The sequence below is a fragment of the Trachurus japonicus genome, chromosome 1 (assembly GCF_045865225.1).
Source record: "Trachurus japonicus isolate A0001 chromosome 1, Traja_1.0".
Classification (NCBI taxonomy): Eukaryota; Metazoa; Chordata; class Actinopteri; order Carangiformes; family Carangidae; genus Trachurus; species Trachurus japonicus.
The window spans coordinates 39,313,580-39,334,148 of record NC_140907.1 but is presented as its reverse complement, the minus strand read 5'-3'; the positions used below and the strand labels follow the sequence as shown (position 1 = coordinate 39,334,148).

The 20,569-nt window shown below is 43.2% G+C and overlaps 1 protein-coding gene across 1 annotated transcript in view; it reads left to right on the top strand.

Annotated features, from left to right (window-relative positions):
* The window catches only part of LOC146992581 (puromycin-sensitive aminopeptidase-like protein), a 33,445-nt gene extending 20,268 nt beyond the window's left edge, over nt 1-13,177 (top strand). Inside the window, exons 7-16 of the mRNA XM_085791011.1 lie at nt 1,011-1,107; nt 1,244-1,277; nt 6,266-6,380; nt 8,150-8,314; nt 8,987-9,091; nt 9,185-9,245; nt 10,400-10,509; nt 11,725-11,788; nt 12,385-12,600; nt 13,107-13,177. Of these exons, the coding sequence (XP_085647137.1) occupies nt 1,011-1,107; nt 1,244-1,277; nt 6,266-6,380; nt 8,150-8,314; nt 8,987-9,091; nt 9,185-9,245; nt 10,400-10,509; nt 11,725-11,788; nt 12,385-12,600; nt 13,107-13,177 (1,038 nt within the window). The remainder of the gene's footprint in view (nt 1-1,010; nt 1,108-1,243; nt 1,278-6,265; nt 6,381-8,149; nt 8,315-8,986; nt 9,092-9,184; nt 9,246-10,399; nt 10,510-11,724; nt 11,789-12,384; nt 12,601-13,106) is intronic.
* Nucleotides 13,178-20,569: the final 7,392 nt, after the last annotated feature.

The following is a 20,569-nucleotide window of genomic DNA, read 5'->3' as shown; positions in this document are numbered from 1 at the left end:
TGTATAAACAAAATATTTAAAGTATCTTTTAATATAGAACCAATTATTAAAGGGATACTTCACCTAAAATCGATAATTCACCAATTTTCTACTCACCGTCGTGGCCAAGGAAGGGTTTGGAGAACTTTCAGAGTCATCAAAACGGATTTTCATATAATGGCGGTGGATAGAGCTCACTTTTGAATGGTCCAAAACACACACTATGAAACATCCAGATACCGTTGTTGATCTGTTACTAATCATTATATACTGTCATTTTAGTCCCAGTGTTGACCTTTGTGGCCCTACTATGGTTGTTTTGTTTTGTCTCAATGTAGTTAAAATAACTGTGGTTTGTCCTTGTTTGTACTATTGTTTTTGTCTTCTGGTTTGTTTGTTTTGTTTGTTTATTTGTCTGTTTGTTTTTCTATATTGTTGAGAACATGTTTGTCTGTTGAATCTATGTTTGTCTATATGTTTGGACCCCCTCGAAAACGAGATGATACATCTCAAGGGGTTTTATCCAAATAAACAAATTTCAAAATATACTGCTCGTCTGTACCGACCCAAGTGTCCTGAAGCCGCCACATGGAAAAGTTGTTCAGAAAAAATTAATGTGATCTCAGTTTTTAGCCTTGTTTTAGTAGTAGCTACAACAGAGATTTGCTGCGAGATGTTCGTTTGTCGTTGTAAACCATTGGATGTATGATGTAAACATGGGTGAAGTATCCCTTTAATCCTTCAGAGGAAGTATTTCTTTAATAGTTTTTTGTTGTTACATTTAATTGTAATGTAGTTACTGTGTATTTACCTTTATTTTCGCGTACAAAGCCGGTTGTGTGTGTATCACTGCAGGTGATGATTCATATCAGACCTATTTCCTCTTTTAGCCGCTGCTTCATTGCATCATGTCTGACAGGCTGGCGAGCCGTTGCCGTCGACTTGATATGTTTGTTTGGAGGGAATCGGTTTCCTCTGACTTCATCTTTTCTCTTTGCCATTAAATAATTGTGTGTGTGTGTGTGTTGCAGGTTGCGACGAAGACCTTACCTTTCTACAAAGACTACTTCAGTGTTCCTTATCCGTTGCCTAAAATTGATCTCATAGCTATCGCTGATTTTGCTGCTGGTGAGTCGTCACAGTCAAACTCACGTGGATCACAGTGAAACCATCGTAGTGAAACAGTCGAATGTTGATAATTAATAAAACACACTCTCTCTTCCTCCTCCTCTTCCTCCTCTTCCTCCTCCTCCTCTTCCTCCAGGTGCCATGGAAAACTGGGGCCTTGTAACTTACAGGTGAGTTTCCTCTCTGACGTTTCATTCACCGTCACTGAGATGGTTTTAGTTTGTACAGTGAACACAGCGATGTAAAAACAGTTTATAGCCAACGTTTCATCATCATGTAAGTTTAATTTAGTTTATTTATTAGTTTCATTCATTGAAAAAAGAAAAGAAAAACAGTGTAATACAAAAACAGGGTTCCCACGCGTCCTGGAAAACCTGGAAAATGGTTGACCAATTATCCAGTCATGCAAAACACATGGAAATTGAGAAAAAGGGTAAAATATTCTGGAAAAGCCTGAGTTGTCCTGGAAAATTTTTATCACATGGTGACATCAGCTACCAGAGCTCGATTTGACTTCTTCAGACCCGACTATAAGGATTTCTTTTCCAAAGATGTGCTTAGCCAGAAAAGAGAGCTGTTTTAGGCGTGGTTTAAAAACAAAAACAATATGTTTTTGTGTTGTTCTATGATAAATTTGTCTTAATTTCTGAGCACGTAAGAGATTATTTCATAGATAAGTCTGAGCCATAGACATCTTTAAATCAAACTTCTGGCGGTGAGAGAAATGAAATAAATATAGAAACAAACTGGTTGAATGTACAAAATAAACTACAACTGTTGAACTACAACTTCTCCAAAGCATGAATGGGACGGGGCGACGTGTATGGCCTAATAGCATGTCTGTCAGACTGGAGCAGCTGGAAAAGTCCTGAAAAAGTCCTGGGGAACCCTGAAAAATAATAAAATTCCTGAATGAATGGGGGCAGAAAGAAGTGAACTTATGTACTTCTAATGTATGTGTCATATTGATCTTTAAGGAGCTGTCAGGGTTGGACACAATGTCAGGACAGAATTTGAATATGAATTTATTATTATTATTATTATTTATAGTGTTGAATTCATTCCAGACTGACAATAAGATGGTGGTGGATGACTTTGAATTTGAATGATGTGTCATTTGTTATAACTTTTACAACTTGTTGCTGAGTCTCAGCAGCAAAAACTGAGACGTCAAATATAAAAAATAAAAAAAACAACTACAAGTTTGTTGTGAGCCAGAAGAGACAGGAAGTTTAGCAGCAGAACATTTTTACTATTTATTTATTTATTTAGAGATGTGGCAGGCTAAAATAAGTGCAGTATAATAACACAGTGAAAAAAGAATACTAACAATAATAATAATAATAATATTACTAATGATAATAAATTGAAAATAAGAAACAGCCGCCGCCCCACAAACCTCAAGTGGTCCATGGCTGTAGTCGTTTTCTACCTAATAATTATAGGAAACCAAACACAGATATAAATATGTCCAGTCGACCTGCGAGTGGAGACGGTTTGACCTCATTTCCAACTTTATTCAGTTGATTTAGTTGCAAAAACAAAACAAAGACAAACACAAAAACCACCAAGCAGCCAGTGAAGGAAGAGAACAGACTGCGTGTCTCGTTTTCACAGAGGAAGTTGGAGATCATGGAGAGAAGAACATGACGCAAACGCAAACACGTTTTCCTTTTTGTTTTTGAAACCGAACCAGTTCCCTGTTTGTCCAGAGAGCAGAAACGTGACGGAGCTCAGGTCGAATCCTTCACATCCACTAAACCACCAACACCTCAACGCCTCAAACAGCAAATCACAGCTATTAGACTCCACACAGCTGCTGGTTTCACCCAGAGGAGGAGGTGGAAACAACATAAATATGATCATACAGACTTAATATATTAATAATAAACATAACATCCACAGTAATAAACAGTAGATTTGTTGAAATCCAGATCACTCATTTACAGTGTTGGGTAGTAACGCGTTATTAGTAACGCCGTTACTTTTTTCAGTAACTAATAACGTAACGCGTTGTGTTTTTAAAATCAGTAACTCCGTTTCCGTTACCAGACGCTGCGTTACTCCGTTCCTTTTGGTGAGGTTTTACAGCGGCACACACTTCCCATTACATTTTAGCGATCAATAAAGTTTCATTGAATTGAAAGAAAGACAGAGCACACTGCAACACTGTGAAACATTTTGAAGATAAAAAACATTTTTTCATCAGCAGCATCAGTACAGAACTGAAATGAGGTTAGAGAGGAATTCGATCAACCTTTATTTAAAGGGATAGTTCAACATTTTGGGAAATTGGCCCATTGCCATAATCCCTATAGTCATAGCAGTAGGTTCGTTACCTTTATTTGTCGGTGTAAGCTATTTTTAGAACGGCGGAGCAGAGCCATGAGCTGCTCAGAGCTACGCAATGGAGGCTAAAGGAATTTCTTGGTTTCCCTCATCAAACTCATCAAATACAAAATCCCAAAAGTCCAAAACGCTTTCGTGGACAAGTTGTGAGCTGCACATTCACCACGCTATGAGATAATAACACAACGTTACGAAACGGAGCCGTTTTCGAGGTAAATACAGGGTAAATACAGAGACTGCTTGCTGAAAAACTGTCCCTGAATGCAACACACATCGGCGGTTTTGTATGAATTTACCTCGAAAACGGCTCCGTTTCGTAACGTTCCGTTATTATCTCATAGCGTGGTGAATGTGCAGCTCACAACTTGTCCATGACAGCCTTTTGGAGTTGTTGGGTTGTGTATTTGATGAGTTTGATGAGGAAAACCAAGAAATTCCCTTAGCCTCCATAGCGTAGCTCTGAGCAGCTCACGGCTCTGCTCCGCCGTTCTAAAAATATCTTACACCGACAATTAAAGGTAACGAACCTACTGCTATGACTATAGGGATTATGGCAATGGGCCAACTGTCCAAAATGTTGAACTATCCCTTTAATGGGAGCATTGGGGAAAAAAACGTTTTAAAGTAACGAAAAAGTTACTTTCTCAGTAACGCATTACTTTTTGGTTGAAGTAACTGAGTTACTTTTTTAATGAAGTAACTAGTAACTGTAACTCGTTACTATTTTTCAGTAACTAGCACAACACTGCTCATTTATTTCCGTCCTCTGTGAAACCTTCTGCTCACAGTGTTGATGCAGGCAGGCTATCCGCTGGGTCTTAAAAAGTCTAAAATTTGAAAATCTAAATTTTAGGCCTTAAAATGTCTTAAATTAAACATCTTAAACATTTTTAATTTCGCTCCCCAATTTCTTTTTGTGCCCCCAAATAGTTTACTTTAGGCGTGCTCCTTGGGAAAAATGTCATGGTAGAGCCCTCGCTGCCGCAGATGCTTTTAGTATAGATGCTGGTGTTGATGTATAATTAATTCAAATATCATGACAAGGAGAGTTTGGAGGTGATCCGTGACTAAATCTGACGTTAATTCCCATCTACTGGTTACCTTGTTTGGACCAATCAACAGGCCTCCTGACTGAGGTGTGTGTATATTAACCTACACCTGAAATACACAGCATCATAAAATATGTATGCACTTCAACTTTTATATGAAATAACAGGGTATCCGCAGTCAAAAGATTTATTTATTTTTTGCTTTAACCCCTGAGTGTCACGGTGCATTAATATAAACTTCAACCTCAGAGCTGTCAGACTGTCCCGACTGTCCCTGAACACCACACACAGACAACATGGAGCTGTGTGACAGGCTGAGTTTTATTTATCATGATAATTAATACATACTTAGTAACAAGCCTGTAAGTTCAACACATCAGTATGCTACTGTGATTTAACTAGCCTAGTTAAATAAAAAGATGTAGTTTAATACCATAATATATAGGGCTGACCAAAGGCCAATGTATTTACTTCATGTTGGTCATAATACAGAACAGGTTGTGGCTCGTGTCTGTTGGTTAAAGAAGTTGAAATATTTCCATGTTTGTCTATTCTGGGTCACATTAGAAGGTGAAGTGTTGGTGTTTTTACTGTTCTCCAGTGTAAAAACTGTAAAAAAATTAAATAAATAATATGTTCCATAAACATTTTTAATTTCGCTCCCCAATTTCTTTTTGTGCCCCCAAATAGTTGACTTTAGGCGCGCTCCTTGGGAAAAATGTTATGGTGGAGCCCTCGCTACCACAAATGCTCAATAAAATGCTCCTGCCACACTTCATTGTGCTTTATTGAATGTATTTTCAACTACAAACAAGCCTAACACGCAACTTATACAGTATATTGCAATCAATTTTTAATCTTGTGACTCCGCATTTCTTTTGTACGTTTTTTATTTGTCATGATAGGTCTTAAATTTCATCCATAATGGTCTTATTAAGTCTTAAATTTGAGCTGGTGAAACCTGCAGAGACCCTGTGATGGTTGAAGCAGCAGCTGAAGTTTGTGTAAACGTGTTAGTCCGACTCATACCGGATTTCTCCAAATCCCACTCAAACACCCAGATAATTAATTAATTAATTAAAAAAAAACCTGATCAGTCATTTGTACAGTGGGGAAAATAAATATTTGATCCCCTGCTGCTGATTTTTGCTCTAATGTCACTTGATCAAATGTAAATTAATGTATAACCTTAAACCTTTACATGGTGATACTTAGGGCTGGGACGATATGCTTTTCTCCCGATTCGATTCTTCTACGATTTTTTTGGATGGTGATTCGATTTAAATTGCGATTCTACGAAGCCGGTTGGCTTGTACATAGGTTCCACCCCTATAACAAATTACAACAAGACAAATTTCAATGGCTAACAAATAAACATAGGAAAAAAAAGAGACAAAATGCATAGATAATCAATGTTATATGAGCAAAATGAACAGAAATGAGAAAATAATAAAGAAGTGCAAAGTAATTCGGTAACAAATAGAGACAATAGAGATAAGGTACAAAAAAATTAATTAATTAAACTCATAAAGAGACAAAGTGAGGATGTGGGATATGGAGAGAGCGAAAGAGAGAGAGGAAAGAGCGGGAAATTCAAGAGAAGTTGAGATGTATTTTTAACTGCTTTTTAAAAAGTGAAGTTTCCTTGTTGCATGTGAGCGGAGACGAGGACAGAAGTCCAACGAGACGACTTGGCTGTGACTGTAAACGTACTGACTGTCTCTTTGTCTCTTTGTCTCTCTGTCTCCGTCTGTTTCCAGGGAGACGGCTCTGCTCATCGACCCCAAGAACTCGTGCTCGTCCTCCAGACAGTGGGTGGCGCTGGTGGTCGGACACGAGCTCGCACACCAGTGGTTCGGGAACTTGGTCACCATGGTGAGCAGAGCAGCTGTCACTCACTCACTCACAAGTCTAGTTGTGTGGTTTCTGAGTTCCTCTTGCTTCTTGATTTGATGTTTCTATGTTTGATTGTTGTGTTTTGTTTTATTTTATTATTTTATTAGCTTGCTTGATTAACTATTAATTGAACTATTGCGTAATTTATTTACATGATACACATCTAATTACTCAAATGTCACAAATAAATAGATTTTTTTTCTGGAAAAAGTGGAGTTTTGACATTTCAACTGTGTAGGAAGCCTGGATGTAGCACAGCAGGCACCACAGTCCATTGCTCTAACTTATATGAATCTATCATCCTACTTTTGAATGTTTTTTTAAATGAGGTTATGGTAGAAAGTCTATTTGTGTGGTTTCTGAGTTCCTCTTGCTTCTTGATTTAATGTTTCTATGTTTGATTGTTGTGTTTTGTTTTGTTTTGTTTTATTCATGTTCCTGAGGTGAGATTTCCTTTATCGCCTGCACATCCTGGTTACTGCTGGATTTTAATTATTTAGCTTGCTTGATTATAATATTATGCAAAATAAAAAATAAAAAAAACCTCAGACAAGGAGGTGAATATGGACCAAATATAAAATGTCATAATAAAACTGATGATTAAAGCAGCAGGAACTGAGACGTTTAAATATCCTGAGGTTATAAACTCAACCTGTTCATATCTAGAATAAACAGTAGAATAAACAGTATATTGATGCTAAGTGAAGCTCATCATCAATATCTGGAGTCAGGTGTCGACTGTTTTATCCAGTTAACAAGACGAGACTGGAGACAGGTTGCCGTGGTGATCAGAGTTCTCACAGGTCCTTGAAAACCTTGGAAGTTTGTGAAATTGAGAAAAAATTTAATTAACGAGACCTTGCAGAGTTTTTTTTTAAACGGACATAAATTAACATGACATTAAAATATTCTTAGAATAAAAAAATAGAAATGTAAAGTATTTATTTTATGTTTGTGAATGGGCAAAGTGTGTGTGTGTGTGTAGTAATTAACCTTGGTGTGAGTCTCTGCCTTGAAGGTCTTTGATCCGTCCTTGGATTTAATGTTTAAAGGCGGCGAGAGAAAGAAAAAAAAACCCTGTTTACAATTCATCTCTCACCTTAAATTACAGGGTATCCACGGGGTCTTGAAAAGTATTAAAAGGTGATAAATCAATTTTGGGAAAATTAAGACCCTTAAAAAGTATTAAAAAGTCTTTTCACGACTTTATAAAGTCTTAAATTTTGAAGGTATTTTTTCTGAATTAGCTGTCCAAGAGTTTGAGTTGTAAAAAACATTGTGAAAGTGTGTGAATTTATTAATTTTATTAAAAAACAAAGATGAACCGGTTCATGAAAAAGAAAAGAAGATTGTTGTTTTTGTTTTTTGAGTGGAGCCATGTTTTTTTGGTTTGTTTTTTGATCAAATTTGCCTTTTATTTATTATCCCAGCCTATTTTGAATTCTGTTGTATCATAGTGGTCTAGAGTCTTTATCACAAACTAAAACTGTTCAGTTAAAAGTGTCACTGATGTAAATGGTTACACTTTGAAGTGGTGGTGAGGTGTTAAAAAATATTGAGAAGGTCTTGAAAAAGTCTTAAAAAGGTTTTAGAATTAACTTCAAGATTCCTGTATAAACCCTGTTAAATTACCCACAATCCCTCAGAGAGAGCTGTGATTCGCTGCAGCAGTTGGACGTGACGACAAACATGCCTGATCTCGTTGTGTGTGTGTGTGTGTGTGTGTGTGTGTGTGTGTGTGTGTGTAGGAGTGGTGGACCCACCTGTGGCTGAACGAAGGCTTTGCGTCGTGGATCGAGTACCTGTGTGTGGACCACTGCTTCCCAGAGTACGACATCTGGACCCAGTTCGTCTCGGCCGACTACACCCGGGCTCTGGACCTGGACGCTCTGGACAGCAGCCATCCCATAGAGGTCAGAGAGTGTGTCTGTGTGTGTGTGTCTGCTGACTCATGTTAAAAAGTTAAACGTGAGTAGGGATGTCACAATTATAAATTTTCTAGGTACGATTATTGTCAGAGAAATAATCACGGTACTACGATTATCACGATTATTATGCACTAATTAATTTCACAACACTATGAATGTGTAAAATCAAATACAGTCAAAATATAATTACACTGCTCATTATTTATGCAAAATGTTTCAAGTATCTCTATTAATATATGACCAATTCTTAATCCCCCAGGGGAAATGTTTCAGGTCATAAATTGTTATCTAACCAAATATTTGCGTTTATTTTAATCGTTTTTTGTTTTGTTTTGCTTTTAAAAAAAAAAAAATTATTATTAAAAATGACACACTAACATTTAAATTCCTACCAATTCATGTTACGTTAGTTAAATGGACCAGTATCTGAGCATTTACCTTTATTTTTGCACCACATCTGCCGATAAAGGTTCCACCATCGTGTTTTTTGGAAAGTGACGGTATTTAGGAATCTTTACGATTAATTAATTGTGGCGTTTAATACCGCGATTAATTGTCAAAACAAGTAATTGTGCCATCCCTAAACGTGAGTAGGAAACGCTGGTCTGTAGGTGAAGTGATGAAACAGCAGCTGATCACATGACTTCTCTCCTCCAGGTGAACGTCGGTCATCCATCAGAGGTCGACGAGATCTTCGACGCCATCTCCTACAGCAAAGGAGCGTCTGTGATCCGCATGTTGCACAACTACATAGGAGACGAGGTCGGTGGCCGTCTGTCATCATCACCACCATCTTCATCATCATCATCATTTACAGTTTTTATAATCTCATCAACGTTGGTTCTTCTGTTGCAGGACTTTAGGAAAGGAATGAACGCTTATCTTTTGAAGTTCCAACACAAAAACGCATCGACAGGTAAGAAAGTTCATGAAGGACCCATTTCACTCTAGACACGGCTCCTCATTGATTATACAGTAGAAAATTACAGCTCAACACAAACACAGCAGAGAGACGGACAGGGTCTAAGAAAAAAAAAAATTTAAATTCAAATAGCCTTTATTGTCATTGGAACAAACAAAGTGCAACGAGATTTGCGGTGCCACATCCATTCCAGGGCTAAAAAGGAGTAAAAAAAGAAAGTGACAAAACAGAAAATTCACAATTCAGTTAGTTATTGTTCACTTTGATTTAAGTGTATAATAGACATTTAGACTGAAGAAGTTTAGGCTGAAGCTTAGTTTATTCTGCCTACCCCATTATAAATCAGGTTATATTAAAAACTGTGCATCTACTGTTTCCTTTTATCAGCAAATAAAGCAAAATCATTTATCAGCAAAAAAAAAAAAAAGGAAAAAGTTTGTATGGAAAACTATTTGATTTTATACATTTCCAGGTCTGGAAGAGTATGGAAAATGGAAACTCGTATATGGAAATACTATATTTATCTCATATCTCAATACTTATCTGGGTTTGATTAGCTACAATCTCCTGGAAATGATTTGGTGACATAGTGGCATACACATTCAAATTCAGAATAATGAAAACAAACCATTAATTGCATAATTTTTTTACATGATTCACATGTAATTACTCAAAAGTCACAAATAAATATAATTTTTTTTTACTGACAAGTCTGGAAAAAGTGGAGTTTTGACATTTCAAATGTGTAGGAAGCCTGGATGTAGCACAGCAGGCACCACAGTCCATTGCTCTAACTTACATGAATTGATCCTCCTACTTCTGAATGTTTGTTTAAATTAGGTTATTGTAGCCTACTACATGTTTTTAAGTCATTCTCTGGACTTTTAGTTTAGTGTTGGTTCTGCTTTTTGTCTTTCTGAATATACACACCTGTCTTAAGTTGTAATGGCTTTGTCTTTTATTGAACATTTTCTAAAAACAGTCAGACAGCTTGTTGTTGGCTGTCCACCAGGTGTTTGAATTTGAGTTCATTTATTTATAAAGAACTGATTGGTTGCTTGCTTCTAGGTTTGCCTTGTTTATAACTTTTGTTTTTGAAGGAAGATGATTGGTTTAGTTTCGTCCTCTCTCTCTCTGTCTGTCCACAGAGGACCTATGGGACTGTCTGGAACAGGCCAGTGGGAAACCCATCGCCGCGGTGATGGGCTCGTGGACCAAGCAGATGGGCTTCCCCATCATCGTAGTGGACCAGGAGCAGGTTCGTCTCTCTGGACACTCAGCCGTCCTCGGGTTGGACCATTCATAGAATCTGAGTCATGATTTTGATTTTGGATTCACACGATCATAAAACTTACCGTACTTTCCGGACTATAAACCGCTACTTTTTTCCGCCCGCCCCGGTGTCCCAGCTCTCGTCGCCGCACACAAACGTGCTCCGTAACCTGTAATCTTTTGTTTATAATGGTTAAAACTACACAAACACACATCGTATCGTATAACATCGTATATGTTATGTAACATTATCCACAGCTCCATTTATTGATTTTTAGCCGGCTTTGTTGTAAAAAAGTTCCCTACACAAATGCACATGGCTGAAAGGAGCATAACCAAAACAGCTGAAAAGCGAGCAGACTTAAACAGTTCCCTACTGTCTTTCTGTGTAAATATCTCATGTTACAACATGAAAACCTGCAGCTTATATTTAAGTGCGGCCTATATTTTCTTTTAAAGCGCCAGTGTGTAACTTATTTGGCTTTTTATTAGCAAAAATCAAATCTGTCTTTCATAAATCCGTATTTCACTGAAGGTGAATCTCAGCTGCATCCAAATGAAAGCTTTCTGGTTCCTTAGAATGAGTTGTTACAAGTCGTTACAAATACAGAAGTGGGCGACGCACCGAACCGAGGCGGCCATGTTGCATCGTGACCGTAGGTAACCACGGAAACGGCCTGTTAAAACTGTCACCACTGTGTAGTGTGAGGAAGGACGGAGGCACTGGTGTTGCATTCAGGTGCAGTCAGGCAGACGGCCGTCGGCAAACCAACCGGATGTCATTTTACCCCACCAGAGAAAGACGGTAAAACAATACCACATCACCATGACAACATGTTTATCCTGTTACATGCAGCGTCTGTTGTCTGTCTGACGTCTGCCCCATTTCACCTGAATGCAACATCAAGAATACGTTCAGATATGCAACCGGAACACTAGATGGGAGGAATTCCTACATATTATACCTTTAAAATTTAGCTGGTGCGGCTTATATTCAGGTGTGCTCTATAGTCCGAAAATGACGGTGTATATAATCCGAGAAAAATATTTTTTTTTTGTCATTTTGATTATGACCTTTGCCGTAATGGTCCAACCTGACTGCCGTCTGTTGTCTCTGCTGTTTGTAAAAGAGAGAGGAGTGTTGTTGTTGTAACTCTGCAGTGTGTTTGTTTCTCTCTGACCACGGTGTTGTTGTTTACAGCAAGGTGACGACCGCATCCTCACGTTGTCTCAGAAGAAGTTCTGTGCCAGTGGACCACACAACGGTCAGTAGCACCGACCACCACACGCTGCTTTAGAAACAGTATTAGATTTCTTTGGTACTTATTACTCTTACTTGAATACATTTCCAAGACAAATATTAGTACTTTTACTGGAGTTAATTAGTAGGAAGGCTGAAAAGTACTGGTTACTTTCAGGTCTTTTTCTAAAATCCTATTGGACACAAGCTGTGTTTGTCTGTGAAGGAAACCCTAACCCCTAAAAGCAGCACATCAGTGCAGCTGCTTTCAAAGAGTTCATTCTCACTAACAAGAGTTAAAAGCTCCTTACATTCATTTAGAAACAATTAGAGTCATTCATTGATGTGGAGAATAAGACATTTACTCTGACTTTGACTTAAAGTACATTTAAAAGCATGTACTTTTGGATACTTAAGTACCTTTTAAAAGCAAGTACTCTTTTACTCTTACTGGAGTAACATGTTGACTGAGCTACTTTTACTTGTAACAGAGTAAATTTTGACCAGTAGTATTTGTACTCTTACTATCTCTGGACTTAGCAGACTGAACTGTCTCCTCTGTCTGTCCCCTTGGGGATGAATAAAGTTTTTTGAATTGAATTGAACTGTCTGTGTGTCCAGGTGAAGACTGTCCCAGCTGGATGGTTCCCATCAGCATCTGCACCAGCGAGGACCCAAAGTGCACCAAGCTCAACGTTCTGCTGGACAGACCCGAGACCACCGTCACCGTGAGCGGCGTCGCCACCGACCAGTGGATCAAGGTGAGAGACAGAGAGGCGGCAGCTGATTGGACGAGAGAGAAAAACAACATCTGCAGCTGCCAACATCTGTTCACGAGCACAAAGACGACACAAAAGTATTTTCAGTCATTAATGAAACAGATTCACTGGGACGACGGCGACAGAGGAGAGGGATACATGTTTAGAGCTGCAACAATAAATCGATTAATCAAACAATAATCGATTATTAATCGTCAAATATTCTGATAATCTAATAATCAGTTTGAGTAGTTTTTTAAAGGAAAAAAAGTCCAGATTCTCTGATTCCAGCTTCTTCAATGTGAATATTTCTGGTTTCTTTGTTCCTTTATGACAATAAACTGAGTCTCTCTTTGGTTTGTGGACAAAACAAGACATTTGAGGACGATGTCGTCTGGTGGTTTGAGAAACACTGGTTGATATTATTCAACATTTTATTGACCAAACAACTAATCGATTAATCGTTTAAATAATCAACAGATGAATCGATAATGAAAATAATCGTTAGTTGCAGCCCTAGACATATTATCATCTCATGAACGCGCCTTTATTTTGAAATTCCTCATCTGTTTCCACCCGTCAAAGCAAAACCAGAGCAGCAGCAGGAAGCCGGAGGAAGTCGACTGTTCTGTCGTCTCTTCTCCAGCAGCGTGTAGAGATATTTTTTAGATTTTATAGAAGAAGCATCGACTAATAAGTCACGTGCTGTGTGTGAGATTAAATGGTCAGGAAATATAACAAACTCTGCTGGAAAAATGAATTAAAACACAACTTTAAAAGAGATGCGACTGAGTGCTAAAGCTGCAGGTTCATGTGAGAAAAATCAACAAACAGGAAAACTGAATGTTTCAAGGTAAAAACAGGGTATCCGCGGGGTCTTGAAAAGTATTAAAAGGTGATAAATCAATTTTGGGAAAATTAAGACCCTTAAAAAGTATTAAAAAGTCTTTTCACGACTTTATAAAGTCTTAAAAACAAAATCAAATGAGCTGAGGCACATGTCATGACTGTCTGTACAGACTGTAGTTTTTGTTTTTGGAGAGTTGAGCAATATTTCTTTTTTGATAAACTTTTCCTTTGATTTATTATCCCAGCCTATTTTGAATTCTGTTGTAAGTGGTCTACAGTCTTAGGGGCCGTGTCCACCAGGCGCGTTGTCAGCGCTCTGGGCGTCTACTTTCCATTCAAACCCTATTGAGTTGGGTGCTCACAGCCACGAGCCCGGAAACTGCTTTTCCACTAGCCCTAGTACCAGGTACCATTTTTAGTACTGAGCCGCGCCACGCCATGCGGAGCCTAGCAGTGCCGGGCCGTGCCACGCCATGCGGAGCCTAGCAGTGCCGCGCCGTGCCACGCCATGCAGAGCCGAGCAGTGCCACGCCATGCGGAGCAGTGACGAGCCATGCCGCGCCATCTAGTGCCGAGCAGTGCCGAGCAGTGCCGAGCCGTGCCGCACCATGCAGAGCCGAGCTGTGCCGAGCCGTGCCGCGTCATGCAGAGCCGAGCTGTGCCGAGCCGTACCGCGCCATGCAGAGCCGAGCTGTGCCAAGCCGCGCCGCGCCATGTGGAGCTGTGCCGCGCCATGCAGAGCCGAGCAGTGCCGAGCCACGCCGCGCCATGCAGAGCCTTTGTGCCATGTAGTGCCGAGCAGTGCCGCGCCATGCCGAGCCGCGCCATACAGTGCCGAGCAGTGCCGAGCCACGCCGCGCCATGCAGAGCCTTTGTGCCATGTAGTGCCGAGCAGTGCCGCGCCATGCCGAGCCGCGCTATACAGTGCCGAGCCGCGCCATGTAGTGCCATGTAGTGCCAAGCTGTGCCGCACCATGCAGTGCCGAGCAGTGCCGAGCCACGCCGCGCCATCTAGTCCCGAGCAGTGCCGAGCCATGCCGCGCCATGCAGTGCCGAGCCGCGCCATGTAGAGCTGAGCAGTGCCGTTAAAGTGTAGTGGAAAAGCGCCACTAGTGTCGTCACTCTGAGAGTTTCTCCTCAGAGTGACGACACTAGTGGCGCTGTGAAGATAAAAGTTAGTGACAGATGATCTGAGACAGACTGCCCAGCTGGTCAGAGTTCCAGAGGAGGAAACCACAGACAGACAGCCCCTCATCAGACTCCACCTCCCTCACACAGACTCAGAACGAGGACACACTGCCTTCTCCTTCTACGCCCCACACCGATGGAATAAATTACAAAACTCACTGAAAATCAATAGACTTATCTCACTTGAGGCTTTCAAAAACCTACTTCTCACCACAGCATTGGGGGCTCAGACTCAGACGTGCACTCGCTTCAGTTAGTGATTTTACTACTCTTGTTTTCAGAACTGTATTTGATTGTGCTGTTTTGATGTTTGATCTTCTGTGATCTCTGTGTGCTACAGGGCATCCTTGAAAAAGAGAGCTCGCTCTCAATGGATCTACCCTGTTAAAATAAAAGTTAAATAAGAGAAACATCCTCCAGACTCTGGATGACAGAGGTTTAACTAGACTGTAAGGCTGAACCCCCAAAAATCGAAGCTTCGTTCGTTGCCATGGTAATCGATCATGAAGTCCGTGATCGATTGTTTTTGTTGACACCGGTTCTCATCGGCAACTGTTACATTAAATTGAGTCGGCTACTTGGCATCCTGGAAACCTGCCTGACTTTGGAGACATGTGTTTGTTTGCCATAATTCATTATTTACGCTATGATTATCAAAATATGGTAATCGGGTCAGCCCTACTAGACTCTGGAGGAGGATGTTCATGGTCGACCTCCACCTGTTAAAGCTGTACAGAAAAGAAAATTGAATTTGAGCCCACTCTGGGTCTGGCTCTGTGCAAAATTCTATTTTTGAGTAAATCCGGGATGAAAGGAGCGACGTGGGCCCGCCTTCCAGTAGGCCCACCACCCGCAGGAAGGACCATGAGGGGTCGGTGCCGTGTGTTTTGGGTGGCAGCCGTGGGCGGGGGCCCCGGCGACCCAATCCCCGGACAACGACTCTGGCTTTAGGGACATGGAATGGCACCTCGCTGGGGGGGAAAGAGCCTGAGCTCGTGCGGGAGGCTGAGAGGTACCGGCTAGAGATAGTCGGGCTCACCTCCACGCACAGCCTGGGCTCTGGAACCCAACTCCTTGAGAGAGGCTGGACTCTCTTCCACTCTGAAGTTGCCCATGGTGAGAGGCGGCGAGCTGGCGTGGGCTTGCTCATAGCTCCCCAGCTCAGCCGCCATGTGTTGGAGTTCTCCCCACTGAACGAGAGGGTCATTTCCCTGCGCCTTCGGGTCGGGGATAGGTCTCTCACTGTTGTCTCGGCCTACGGGCCGAACGGCAGTGCAGAGTACCCGGCCTTCCTGGAGGCCCTGGGAGGGGTGCTGGAAAGTGCTCCAACCGGGGACTCCATCGTTCTGCTGGGGGACTTCAATGCCCACGTGGGCAGCGACAGTGTTACCTGGAGAGGTGTGATTGGGAGGAACGGCCTCCCCGATCTGAACCCGAGCGGTGTTTTGTTATTGGACTTCTGTGCTAGCCACAGTTTGTCCATAACGAACACCATGTTCAGGCATAAGGGTGTCCATCAGTGCACGTGGCACCAGGACACCCTAGGCCGGAGGTCAATGATCGACTTTGTAGCTGTGTCATCTGACCTCCGGCCGTATGTCTTGGACACTCGGGTGAAGAGAGGGGCTGAGCTGTCAACTGATCACCACCTGGTGGTGAGTTGGATCCGCTGGCAGGGGAAGAAGCTGGTCAGACTTGGCAGACCCAAACGTATCGTGAGGGTCTGCTGGGAACGTCTGGCAGAATCCCCTGTCAGGGAGGTCTTCAACTCCCACCTCCAGGAGAGCTTTGACCAGATTCCGAGGGAGGCCGGAGACATTGAGTCTGAATGGACCATGTTCTCCACTTCCATTGTTGACGCGGCCGTCCGGAGCTGTGGCCGTAAGGTCTCCGGCGCTTGTCGCGGCGGTAATCCCCGAACCTGGTGGTGGACCCCGGAAGTAAGGGATGCTGTCAAGCTGAAGAAGGAGTCCTACCGAGCTTGGCTAGCTCGGGGGACTCCCGAGGCAGCTGACGGGTACTGGCAGGCCAAGCGGACAGCAGCCCGGGCGGTCACGGAAGCAAAAACTCGGGTCTGGGAAAAGTTCGGGGAGGCCATGGAGGAGGACTACCGGTCGGCCTCGAGGAAATTCTGGCAAACCATTCGGCACCTCAGGAGGGGGAAGCAGTGCTCCGCCAACACTGTTTACAGTGGAGGAGGGGAGCTGTTGACCTCGACTGGGGATATCGTCGGACGGTGGAAGGAATACTTCGAGGATCTCCTCAATCCCACTGGCACGCCTTCCGTCGAGGAAGCAGAGGCTGAGGACTCAGAGGTTGATTCATTCATCACCCAAGCTGAAGTCACTGAGGTAGTCCAGAAGCTCCTCAGTGGCAAGGCACCGGGGGTGGATGAGATCCGCCCTGAGTACCTCAAGTCTCTGGATGTTGCAGGGCTGTCGTGGCTGACACGCCTTTGCAGCATCGCGTGGCAGTCGGGGACAGTGCCTCATCACGGGACAGTGCCTCTGGACTGGCAGACCGGGGTGGTGGTCCCTCTCTTCAAAAAGGGGGACCGGAGGGTGTGCTCCAACTACCGGGGATCACACTCCTCAGCCTCCCGGGAAAGTCTATTCCAGGGTGCTGGAGAGGAGAATTCGGCCGATAGTCGAACCTCGGATTCAGGAGGAACAATGCGGTTTTCGTCCTGGCCGTGGAACACTGGACCAGCTCTACACCCTCCGCAGGGTGCTCGAGGGTGCATGGGAGTTTGCCCAACCAGTCCACATGTGTTTTGTGGACTTGGAGAAGGCTTTCGACCGTGTCCCACGTGGCATCCTGTGGGAGGTGCTCCGGGAGTATGGGGTCGGAGGCCCTCTGCTGAGGGCTGTACGGTCCCTGTATGACCGGAGCAGGAGCTTGGTTCGCATTGCCGGCAGTAAGTCAGACCTGTTCCCGGTATGTGTTGGACTCCGGCAGGGCTGCCCTTTGTCACCGGTTCTGTTCATTATTTTTATGGACAGAATTTCTAGGCGCAGCCAAGTGCCGGAGGGGGTACGGTTCGGGAGCCACTTGATTTCATCTCTGCTGATGTGGTCTTGTTGGCCCCTGGCCATGACCTTCAGCATGCACTGGGGCGGTTTGCAGCCGAGTGTGAAGCAGCTGGGATGAGAATCAGCACCTCTAAGTCCGAGGCCATGGTTCTCGACCGGAAAAAGGTGGCTTGCACCCTCCAGGTCGAGGGAGAGTTCCTGCCTCAGGTGGAGGAGTTTAAGTATCTTGGGGTCTTGTTCACGAGTGAGGGGAGAACGGAGCGCGAGATCGACAGGCGGATCGGTGCGGCGGCCGCAGTAATGCGGTCATTGTATCGGTCCGTCGTGGTGAAGAAGGAGCTGAGCCGAAAGGCAAAGCTCTCGATTTACCGGTCGATCTACGTTCCCACCCTCACCTATGGTCATGACCGAAAGAACGGGATCCCGGATACAAGCGGCCGAAATGAGTTTCCTCCGCAGGGTGGCGGGGCGCTCCCTTAGAGATAGGGTGAGGAGCTCTGTCACCCGGGAGGAGCTCGGAGTAGAGCCGCTGCTCCTCCACATCGAGAGGAGCCAGCTGAGGTGGCTCGGGCACCTGTATAGGATGCCCCCCGGACGCCTCCCTCGGGAGGTGTTCCGGGCATGTCCCACCGGGAGGAGGCCCAGAGGAAGACCCAGGACACGCTGGAGTGACTACGTCACTCGGCTGGCCTGGGAACGCCTTGGGGTCCCCCCGGAAGAGCTGGAGGAAGTGTCCGGGGAGAGGGAAGTCTGGGGATCCCTGCTCCGACTGCTGCCCCCGCGACCCGACTCCGGATAAGCGGATGAAAATGGATGGATGGATGGATGAAAGTGTGGTGTTTTTTTTTTCGCATTGGATAATGCGCACAGATTATACGTCATCCTGTACACGATTCACCAGCCACTGATATTGGATCCATAATCCGTCATTCAAACATCTGAGATACACACACGGAGCTCGGTCTCGCCCCAAGCTTTGAATATCCCGCCCGCTCGATAACGACCAATCAAATTCGAATTGACAACTCAGCGCGACAAACAGGACAAACGGCCGTTTCTGTACAGCTTTAAACAGCCTGCTAGGCGGTTGAGCGGGTCGTCCAGTAACCAGAGGGTTGGCGGTTCGAATCCCGCTCTGCCCCAGTCTCTGTCGTAGTGTCCTTGGGCAAGACACCTTACCCACCTTTCCTCATGTGGATGTGTATGAATGATGGTGGTGGTTTGGTGCACATTGGCAGCTGTGGCTACACCTAGTTTACTATCACTGGTGTGAATGAATAATGGTTGCTGTAAAGCACTTTGGGTGTTGGGTGAAAAGCACTATATAAATGTAATCTATTACTACCAGGAGAATGAAGGAGATGCTGTTTAAACATGCAGCAGCTTCTTACATCCTGGTTCTGTAGAGCTGCTTGTTCATTGACAACACACATCGTTGTGTAAGATGGGACCAGCATGACGACTACACATAATTAATAACTATCTAATAACCATCAGCAGGTCTGATACTGCAAAAAAAAAAGCAACATACGGTATTTGGTGGAATGAGTGAAAAGCAAGGCCGAATATATAAAAAAAAAAAATTAAATACACCTGAAATGTCTAGTAGGCTAAATGAAAAGTTAAAAAAAAAAAAAAAACTGACCAACAAAGGTTAGGAACCACTATTTTAAAAGACACTTTGGTTTTTTTGGAATGTACTTGTAGATCTTTCAGCACTCACTATTAGGGCTGTCAGAACGAACTTCGCTATTTGAATACAATTCGAATGTTAGTCAAAATGAGAACATTCGATGGTGGAAACTGACGTTCGAATGTTTTTAATGAGGCAAATTAACGTGGTGCGTCGCAACGTTCAGAGTAGTACACATGTTGATAAAACAACATGCAGTTATTGTTGTGCACAAGGTAAAGCTGCAGCTTCAAATATACAAGCAGAGTTTTTTTTAAATTGCCCGTTCATTCGGCTGCCACGGTGCGCGTATGCGTCCCCACTCTACACACACACCTTTTTTTTTTTTTAATTGATCGATCCGCGGACCACTTGTGTGCTGATCACGGATCAGCTGTGATCTGTTGCACCACAAGTTACTCTGTGCCCTAACCCCGCCTGTGAAGCCGGGTTTCCACCGAATCAACGATCCTTCTTTTTTTTTTTTTTTACCGCAACATACAAAACTTGTTATATTTAAACAGAATTAGACACTTCAATATGGGAAAAAAAATCAGTTTAAATGTCTGGTTGAGCTCAGAAATGAAAATCTCTTGTGATGTTTTAGCTGTTTGTGGTTTGATCTGGTCCCACTCAGCTCAGCCAATCAGCTTGGACCGTGACATTTGGTTACTGGTTGTGTTGTTGTTTATTGTTCTGTTTGGTATTGATTGATCAGTATCAGTAGTAGTTCATTGATCAGATCGTATTGGTCTGATATTGAACATGTCCTCCGCTCCAGTGGGAGTTGGTCGTCGTGGTGACTTTGTTCAATGAAACCCTGTGTTTCGTCACCGGCTGTCTGGGTGTGTTTGATTTCCACACAGGCTGAAGTTTCCACTGTCTCCACCTCCGGCCTCAGCGTCGTCATGTCACCGTTTGTTTCTCTCTGTCCAGTGTTGGTTTGACCTGCGGCCGTGAAGCTGCTGCTGTTAAACTTTAAACTCAGCTGGTTCAGTTTTGTTGTTTTATATTTTATTTGGTAACATTTTAAACCGAGCGCTGAGGTTTCCAGAGTCTGTAGCTGGAGCCTGAAGGCAACTGAGTCAATCAGAGGAGGAGGAGACGACCGACCGACCGACCGGGGGGTTAAACAGAGTTCAGAGACTGACTCCACTTCCTGTTTGTCATCGTCGTCGTCATCGGTTACGAGCAGGGAGGAGGACGAGGTCATCACAGACTCACCCTCACTCCTTCGTCTTCTTTAGTTTCCTACAGTGTTGTCACGATACCAACATGTTGGTACCGAAAAGTATAGAAAAACATGT